General features: G+C 34.2%; 1 protein-coding gene and 1 pseudogene across 1 annotated transcript; one reads left to right on the forward strand and one right to left on the reverse strand.

Moving 5' to 3' along the window:
- Positions 1 to 595: 595 nt before the first annotated feature.
- On the reverse strand, positions 596 to 6,497 carry LOC103556556 (olfactory receptor 9K2-like; annotated as a pseudogene).
- A 2,716-nt stretch (positions 6,498 to 9,213) lies between these two features.
- Positions 9,214 to 10,161, forward strand: LOC103556555 (olfactory receptor 9S13-like). The gene has a single exon (XM_070622158.1). It carries the CDS (start codon positions 9,214 to 9,216, stop codon positions 10,159 to 10,161), a length of 948 nt encoding a protein of 315 aa, XP_070478259.1.
- Positions 10,162 to 10,637: the final 476 nt, after the last annotated feature.

The following is a 10,637-nucleotide window of genomic DNA, read 5'->3' on the forward strand; positions in this document are numbered from 1 at the left end:
GTGAAAAGGGTGAATTTTCAAGAATAACTTATCCAAGCCAGAGAAACCATGAAAGAAATGTGTCTGTCATTTAGCCTCTGGAAAACTAAGTGTGACTCACATGTCATTCTTAAGACTCTGTGCACTGGAGAGTATCTGGTTCTTGAACTAAGCACTCAAAAAGGTTTCTTTAGTAAATGTGATATTTTTGTCTGTCTGCTTATCACATCAATCAGATTTTGTTATCTCTACCAATTATATGCATATCCACGTAACATCTGTTGCTGATTCAAGATAAATAATACATTCCCAAATATCATCTTCAGAGAGCCAGCAAAAAACTAGGAATATATTTTCCATAAAGACAAATGACATGTCAATCATTATATTTATCCAAAATGAAGATGAAGTATGGAGAAAGCCATTCCACTTCAAGACCAACAGCCAGGCAAAATGTAATCCAAAGATATTGTTCAACTGTAATTACATAGAATTTAAATAATAAACTCCCTAAGATTAAATATTCCTAAAGTTAATGGTGTTTTTTTTTGCATCGGTGCCTCTCCAAATTGTCATAATGTCCATGCCTTTGTCTTACATCAATGTTACAATAGAATTAAAAAATAAGTATTTTTTTCCACAGGATCTTTCTCAGAGCTTCTTTGATGTCTTTGTTTCTCAGAGAGTAAATGAAAGGAATCAACATGGCTGTGACTAAGTTGTAACATAAGGAGGTCACTTTATGCAAGTGGAAAAGGCTTTCTTATGTCCCTCAGTGGAGAGTATCTTTAGAACTGTGGACGCAATATACATAGAGGACACAATAATGATAATTATTGTAGGCAAAATAATAATGCTGTACAAGAAAAAAGAAACCGTCTTTTGAATCTAGAGATCAGAACAAGAAACTCTCTGAACTGGACGGTAATCACAGTAAAAGTGGTTGATGGTCCAAGAAGCACAAAAAGATCAAATAAATGTCATGCTTGTCTGAAGAACTGAGCTGATGCAGGCACAAAAATAAAAACCAGCCACCAACTGCGTGCAGAGACGTACTGACATTGGGTTGCAGATGGCAATGAAGCAGTCATAAGCCATCGCTGCCTGGAGAAATGTCTCAGTCATAACGAAGAGGATAACGAGGAAGAGCTGGGTCACACAGCCTGCAGAGGAGATGGACTTGCTGTCAGACCAGAAGTTGATCATAGCCTTGGGTGCAATAACAGATGAATAGGAGAGGTCAATGAAGGAGAGGTTGCCTAGGAAGAAATACATTGGTGTGTTCAGCCGGGGATCAGTCATTATAATGACCATCATCCCAACATTCCCCAGAAGAATCATGGTATATACAGGCAGAAATAGCAGAAAGAGGAAGATATGGAGCTCTGGGCAGACCCTGAAGCCTACAAGAACGAAGTCAGTGACTTCTGAGTGATTGCTTGTTCTTCTTGCACCCACGGTAGAAACATGCTGAGAGGCGCAGGGCGAATAAAGGAACTCTCGGCTTTTATTCTAGTGACATAAATGCTCTCTTAAATGCAGAAATAAATTATTTACAGCTTACTATTCTGTATAAAACAATTTTAATGTCATGAAGAATCAAGAATTTGGATTAGATGACACTAGGCTTCTGAGATTGCTCTTCTATTAAGTAGTAAAAGAAGTTATTTGGTTATTGTATTTCATTCATACATTTGCAGGGAGTTCAGCAAGAATGTGGCATATTTTATTGTCTAATCTTACTCCCTGTCTGAATTTTTATTCTCAATATATTTATAGTTAAAGAATTATCTTTATCTAAAACACGTATTTCATATAATCTAAAATAGAAGTATTACGTATAATCTCTGTTATAGTGTTTGTAGAAATTATGTTAGCTAAGCCAGTGTTCGAATCATCACATGACAGTAATATATATATTCAAAAATATTTTTACCTTATTTTACCTCAATCTATATAGTGCCCATTACTACTGTAGCCATCTTTTAACATAGAATAAAATTAGATATGTTATTATGTTAAAATCAATAACATCAAAATCAGTAAGCATGAATAAAATAAAGTTGTCTAAAGCCATTTCCAAATATATGTTCATTTTCTTAGATCAAAACCATTCTGCCAAATAAATACATTTCTTATTTTTTTTCTTCTTCTTCTCCCCAAAGGCCCCAGTACATAGTTGCATATTCTAGTTGTAGATCCCTCTGGTTGTGCCATGTGGGACGCCGACTCAGCATGACTTAGTGAGCAGTGCCATGCCCTCACGTAGATTGTGAACTGGCGAAACCCTGGGCTGCCAAAGCAGAGCACGCAAACCTAACCACTCAGCCGCTGGGCTGGCCTCCCCAAATAAATGCATTTCTATTTCCTCATTACAAATATTTCATTTTCATTAGAAGTTGCTTAATTAAAAATGCCATAATCATTTAGCCCTTTTTTTTAAGCAAAGAGAAGCCGGTGAACATTCCACTCCTGACACTACAATAAATGATGTTTTACCAAAGCTGCGTCAATTCCAGGGAACTCACTCTTCAGTCAGGACAAGGAATGTGTCTATAGATCTATATCTATATCTATATCTATATCTGTATCTCTCTCTCTATATAAAGAGATTTCCTTTCCTGAAATCTCGATAGGGTATACATCTTAAAATAAGGATAACCATGGATCTTTAAGGAGCAGAGCAGCCTTGTATCTTCCAGAGTCCATGATCATCTGGGACACTATCAACAGTGGTTGTGATGGCCTTAGTTATTTTTATTCCTGTGAAAACTTTTTTCAGGATATTTCAGCACTGAGGTTTTGCTCATCCTCTGTGATGAATTCCTCTGGGAGAAGAGTAATCATAAAGCCAATTATGGAGACGTAAGTGCAGGCTCCAGGGCTGTTGTCCATGAGGACTGTGGGAACCTCATATATAGACAAATAGTCTAAAAATAGTCCAAATATGAAAATCTTTTTCTTCTCTGCTTATGTGTATCTTTTGGGAAGTTTCTCTGGACTTTATTTTCTTCCTTGACAACGAAAAGCTTCCTGATAATTACCACAGCAGACGTATTGATAGGCATAGAGAAACAAATTGAAAAGTTTGTACACAGTGAGAAAAGTTTAGATAACAATATTTTATATTATGTAGTAAATTACATTTACTCTGATTTAAAAAGATAAAAATTCACCCCAGATTATGATTTATCTGTATTTCTTGATGCAGACATATTTCATGATATAAAAAATGCCCTCTGAGTCACAAACTCAAAGTCAGATAATGTTTTGCTAATTCTATGCTTTCTTATAGTTTAACACTAAACAGTTAGGAAATGTAATGGAAGAAATAAAAGCATTCAGTAAAATTTTTAAAAATACTAAGTAAAAATATTTATGAGATCAATACCTATATTTAAAAATTCATTAAAACTACTATGAGACTTAAAGACTACATTTAAATCAGAGATATAATACCTTATTTAATGAGCCTAATATTACAGGGATGTCATTTTTACTTCAATGTTTCCATCAGTTAATTTTAATCCTCTTTTTAGAAATTCCCTCTTTTAATTAATTATTTCTAGAATTTTTCTGGAATAGTGTAGAGATAGCAAGGTGATATGGGGTCAGAGCTTCTCCTTATTATAATACGGAATATTATAATACAGTACTAACACTATAATACAATACTAATACTAACACAGTATTAGTAAAAGTTTGGTCAGTGTAGGAAGAGAAAGCAGTCTAGATATTTTAAACCAGAAATCATTTACTAATGTGAATTGAGGTCTGTCAAATTTGGAAAGGCTGGAGGAACTTCTGGGTGGCACTCTTGCAATGACCCTTGGGGCAATGTTGGATTAATTCACAAAGGGGGCTAGTATTGGAGGTATGATTTCAAAACACAGCACTGTAACTCTGCTCCAGGGATCAGATACATAGAAAAGAAAGTCCCTACTTTCTCATTCATCAAACAGCTTTTCTAGAAAGCTGGAGACTCATCAACGCTGCGGGAAACCCACCTATTTCCACAACCGTCCTCACTGGTGGAATAAGTCGAAAGGAGCAGAATGTCGATCCCCTCCCAAAATATGAGTTTGTATATTTTGTTTAGCCATAAGTAGACACCTGGTTGGTAGAAAAAAATTGGTGTCAAGAACTCTAGTAGCAGGAGACATTTCAACTTTCCAACATCTCCAACTAGAAAGCATGTAGGGTGGAACTTGTGTTTCTAATCTAGAAAATGTACCAATGTCTAATATACTTTTTTTCATCTTTAAACTTTCCACAATATCATTAGCAATAACAACACACTTCTGCTTAAAATACATAAGAAACTCTTACTGGCTTTCACAATAGATGGGTCATTGAGAAACTCTCCACAAATTCAAAGATTGAAATCTAGATTTATTAGATAAATTTGATAAATCTAGATAAATTAGATAACTAGAAACTCCATGGACATGGACCTTAAAATTAACACTTCCTAAAAATCCATGGATAAAAGAAACCAGACTAAATTATAATAAATTATGATATATCTAAACTTCTGGAATGCAGAAAAAGTAGTACTTAGACAGATATACAGAGCCTTATAGGTAAATAGTATAAAGAAGAAAAGCAGGAACATCAATAGACTAATTTATCTTAATAATGTGAAATAGAATACTCAAGTCAAAACAAAAAATAAAAGTAGGTAGATAACATAGATAAAAAATTAGTTAAATAGAAAAAATGTGAATAATATAGAATAATCACATAGCTTAACATAGATTCTTTGAACAACTAGTAAGACTCTAGTAGGAAAGATTAGTAAAACCCTAGCCAACTTAACAAAAGTGAACCAGCAACATTAAATCACAAGCGTCAGGAATGAAAAATGGGATATCACTGTAGATCCTACTGATATTAACAAAAAGAATGTAGTAAACTATATTTCTACCAAATATTGATGATTTTTAAAAATAAGATTATTTTAAATAGAACAAAATTATATATAAAAAGAAATATAAATTTTAAAATATCTATTAAAGAAATTAAATTTTTATTAATAGTCTTCCAAAGAAGAATAGTCCTTGCCTAGATAGCTTCACTAGTGTTTATTTCCAGATGTTTAAGAAAGAAATAAGACCATTCTTACATAAACTCTTTCAGGAATAGTCATAAAGTAAATAATTCTGACTATATTTATGAGTCTACCATCAGTCTCATATACACATTAAAATAAAAAAATACATAAATCTAATTTAACTTAAAAAGTTTTGAGCAGAATATTAAGAAATAAAACACTTCAATACAAAAGGAATAATAAAATCTCACTGAAGAGTGTGTTTGTACTACAAATGTAAAAGTCATTAAATATTTAAAAAGTAATGAATTTAAGACGTTTCCACATCTTCTCATGAAAGAATAACTACCACAACATTTACCTTCCATAACAAAAAGCTAAACTCTGGAGAAAATATATGAACCAACTATTTTCGGATATTGGACAATAGGCAGAGAATAACTGTAATTCTCTAGAAAAAGGAAATAAATCAAGAAGAAAAGATTTTAAACTTGAATACATAGCAATTCAAACAAATCAAACATTAGCATAGAGCTAAAAAGGAAAAACTGAACAGACATTCAGCGAGAACTGAGAAAACATTACAAATGTAACTGGAAGAATAGGGGCCAGAAAAATGTTAGAAACTATAATGGTCAAATTTGTTTTCAAAGTTGATGATGACAATCAACTCACAGATGCAAGAAAATGCACAAAATCAAAGCAGGATAAACAGAAAGAAAACCACATGAAGACTTAACAGAATAAAATTTCTAAAAATGAGTAAAAAAGACATTGGTGAAATAGCTGAGGGAAAAAGAGGCATTATAGACAAGCAAATACAAGTCAGAGCATCGAATTTTTGTCAGAAACATCTCAAACCAGAAGACAATGTCACAACATCTTTAAACTGCTTACAGATAGTAGAGGAGACCAAATCAAAATGTCATATCCAGGAAAATATACTTCAGAACTGGAGGCAAAATAAGGAAATTTTCGGATAAAGGAAAATTAAGAGAATGCATTATGCCAAATTTGCACTATAAGAAATGCCAAAAACAGTTTTTCTGGCTAAAAGGACATATTGTCAATCTAAACTAGGATCTCTAGGAAATTCTGAAATGCACAGAACACGACTGTGGAAAATTTTGAAAAATTTCATGTAAGATCTTTTCTTTCCCAAAATGTTAGCTGAGGAATCTTTGTACCTTCTAGAGGAGTGGTCATCCAACTATAGCCTGTGGGCCAAATCCAGTTGCACTCATTCAATGACTTATTGTCTACGGTTCTCTCACACGACAGTGGCAGAACTGAGGAGGTAAGAAGAGACAGAATTTCTTGCTCTTTCAACATGCTTTTTAGAGTGTCTCTCTGTTTGGTTCCAGCACCTACTGGGCACTGTTGTTCTCACCATAGTTCTCACTCTTGAAGAAACTCCCAACTTCTGCGATCTTTTAACACCATGTCTCTTATGCCCTGCAATCATAGATGCAGTATGACTCCTGCTCTTATTCTCTATATTACTTCAACATCCCCTTTCTTCAACTCCTCCATTAACTGTTTAGCTTATTCTCTGTATTAATTTTCCTCTGATTAATACAGGCATGATGCATTTACAGGAGAGATAAAAAATGCGTTTCTAGGAGTAAGGGTTGTAATCCATTCAAAGGAAATATTGTGAATTTGTCTCTCTGTAAGTCATGAAAATAAAAGAAGAATCAAGACCAAGAACTTGATCTTCTCCTCCAAATGTGTTTTTTTTATTACTTTGTCCTATAAGTACAAGTTTATTTCTTATGGCCCCTAAAAACCCCTTCTAACTTTCTAAAGATCTGGTAAGTTTACTAATTAATAATTTATTCTCTCTTTTTTTTTTTTGCATTATGATTCAAAATACATTACTGGTGAGAGGGACCTTTAGTCCCTGGTGATTATCTTGCAGAGGGAATACCCACTACCCTGGTTTCCCTCCCCATGAGAGAATTTTTCTCAGGATCCATCTTAGGTCTACTTGTTGGTTTAATCAATGAAAAGTACAGTAAACTAAGAGAGAGAGAGAAGCTACAATTTTTGCTAGAACTTGTTCATCTCAGCAATTTGAGTCATGATGTGAACAGTGAAGGAATGCAATCTCTGTTGCAGAAAAACTTCCTGTTAAGCAAAGGTTTGCTTCTTTACATAATTTTATTTCTTTGTGAATGTACTTGATTTCACATATAATGAGAGTTTACTAAGATAAGAAGCAATATTCATTCTTGAGACTATGTCTGACATTTAACTTGTTTATTCTCAAAACTCTTCTTTCAGATACCTTTAGTTATATTTCTTTCCTTCTTTTTCAATTTTTCTATTGAAATCAGAAACTTGTTATGTAAAATATGAATTTAAGGGAACTAGAATTTTTGTAGTTGATAAGATCTACCAAGGGTTATTTTGACCATTCCTATGCCTTCTAAAATCAGTCTGTCAACATTTCTGTTAACCTTTAATTTTTTCAGGAAATAGATATTGTAACTAGACCAAATTGATTGTAGTATACTTCTGTAGTCCCAATCTATCTTAAAATAATGTCAAAATTGGCAAAACCATAGCAATGACAACAGCAAAAATTACAAGAGACATTGAGACATTTTATATCATGTATTTATTATAATTATACAACTTATGTAGAAGTCTGAATATCTACAGAATTATAAATTCATGTAATTATAATATTATAAAGTACATTTCCATAGCATGTGAATTGTTGAATTGGTCATTTGTCACTTTTCTTTTCTTTTTTTTTAAAAGATTGGCACCTGAGCTATCAACTGTTGCCAACCTTCCTTTTTTCTTGTTTTTCTGCTTTTTCTCCCCAAATCCCCCAGTACATAGTTGTGTCTTTTTAGTTGTGGGTCATTCTAATTGTGGCATGTGGGACGCTGCCTCAGCATGGCCTGATGAACTGTGCCACGTCCTCACCCAGGATCTGAACTGGTGAAACCCTCAGCCGCGGAAGTGAAGTGGAGCACATGAACTTAACCACTTGGCCATGGGGCCAGCCCCTCACTTTTCTTTTATATTCTATGATAGATTGTTGAATAGTAACCCCCTATACCGCTCAATCTCATGACTCCAAGTAAGCCTCTTATATCTACTTTTGCCTGTTCCTCCATTTATAAAATTATAATAAAAATTAATCCTTTTCTCTACCTCTGCACTGTATTTTAGTACATTTTATAGTCATAATAGCATAAACCTAAATAAATATAATATAAGCTTCTTTAAATAGATATTTCTCTTTTTTCTTTTGTAGCTATCTTTAAAATGTTCTGTGTGCCTTCTATCTTTCATATGCACAGAACTTTGTATTTCTAATTAGATTTGTCTGTTTCCGAAAAGACAGAACAATCTCTACCCAAGACATTAGAATTCTCCATTTGCATTCCACTCTGCAAAATCCAAAGGGAACAAAAGCAAGAAGGAAGGAAGGAAGAAAGCGAGTAAGGAGGGAGGGAAAGAAAAGTCTGATTTTATTGTGTTTAGGAAATACAAGCGAGAGTTACTTTCATTTTTAGCAGATGAACTGTGCCACTAAGAGTGTATATCACAACAGGGACAAAAATAATGAGAGAAATAAGGATATGAGGTTAATGTGTAAAAGCATGATACTTTTGTCTGGATCTGACTGTTTCTCCTTGTATAAGAGGGACAAGATACAATTTTGGCACATTATTTTTCTTTGGTGGATAAACTAATCATTAAAAAAAATAATACGAAACCATCAATTGAATAGATTTTTAACTCTGAATAAAATCTTAAGTGGGTTATAATGTCTGTGAGAAATATCTTCTATTAAGGAGGCAACTTTCAATGACATTGAATTGATAAGAAGTCAAGAAATTAAGACAAAAACAAGCTATTGTTTCCAGACATTTTCCTAGACTTCCGTTTCCCCAATGCACATTTAGAGAGCAAATCTGCATCATTTGCTAATAAATATATCTAAAAAGGCTAATCAATCAGATAGAACTCTTCACTAGGACGACTTTTTAAAAATGTTAATCCATTCTTTGTGTTCATTGGTGTTTTGTAAACTATTGGAAATATAAGGAAACAAAAATGTTCCCTCCTGGTTCCTAGTTATTTTTACTAAAACAAGTATTCTGATCGCTCATTTCTTCCATTTTCACCATCTCTCCAGTTCCACCTATGTCTCAGCTATGAAGACAGAGCTGAGTAGGAATTACTCAGCGGTGACTGAGTTTATTCTGCTGGGGTTCAGGACCCCTCCAAAGATACAGATCCTCTTATTCCTGGTGTTCTTGCTGCTCTACGTGGCCACTGTGGTGGGAAATATCAGCATGATAACTGTCACTAAGATGGACTCCAGACTTCAAATGCCTATGTATTTCTTCCTTAGAAATTTGTCCTATTTAGATCTCTGCTACTCCACAGTCATTGCTCCCAAAACTTTAGCCAACTTCTTGTCTAATGAAAAGAAAATTTCTTACAGTGGCTGTGCTGCTCAATTTTTCTTCTTTTCCATGTTTGTCACAACTGAAGGTTTTCTACTGGCTGTCATGGCATTTGATCGATTTTCGGCCATTTGCTCCCCTCTCCTTTACCCTGTGCACATGTCCCAGAAAGTCTGTGTTCAATTGGTAACTGGGTCCTATATCTGTGGGTGCATCAACTCCATGATACAAACAAGTTTCACCTTCAGTTTGCATTTCTGTGGAGAAAACAGATTGGACCACTTTTTCTGTGATGTCCCAGCCCTGATCAAGATCTCATGTGCTGACACCTTTGTGAATGAGATTGTAATGTTTATTCTCTCTGCTCTCATCATCATCACCACCACAACTGTCATTCTGGTTTCTTATGCTTCTATCCTCTCCACTGTCCTGAAGATCCCCTCCACCCATGGCAGGAGTAAGACCTTCTCCACTTGTGGCTCCCATATAGCTGTGGTGAGTTTATTCTATGGGACTGTGTTCTTCATGTATGCCCAGCCTGGGGCCATCTCCTCACCGGAGCAAAGCAAGATTATAGCTGTGCTCTACACGCTTATAATACCAATGCTAAACCCTCTAATATATAGTTTGAGAAACAGAGATGTGAAAGATGCTGTGAAAAGAATATTACACAGGAAATGGTTCTCTCACTGATACGTGTAAAACCATTATGTAACGGACAAATTTTGTTTTCTATGCATCCTAGGTGTACATTTTCTTGTAAAATTATCATATCCAAGATATTTATATATATGGTAACAAATATTTTTGTTTTCCAAAATTATATTTCTAATAATATAGGTATATGCATCATTATTTTATTTGCTTAGAATGTATGAAAGCATCTGTGTTCTGAACTGATGATGTGGTAATGATATTTTCATTTCAATTTTTCCTTGGTCAAGATGTAAATATTAAAAGCTGTTATTAAATAATAGTTAAAATAATATTATACCTCTGTGGACTATTCTTTAACTTTTTTAATTCTACAAAGCAAGTAAACCTGATGAGGATCAAGGCTGCCCCAGGGAAAGAAGACCAAGGTGTCCTGGCCTACATTCCAATCATCTATATCATTCTCCGGGATGCATAGCACCTCCTCACCTGACCCTACCTGATTCGTATCCAAA

Source organism: Equus przewalskii, chromosome 5, assembly GCF_037783145.1.
Source record: "Equus przewalskii isolate Varuska chromosome 5, EquPr2, whole genome shotgun sequence".
In the NCBI taxonomy this organism is placed as follows: domain Eukaryota; kingdom Metazoa; phylum Chordata; class Mammalia; order Perissodactyla; family Equidae; genus Equus; species Equus przewalskii.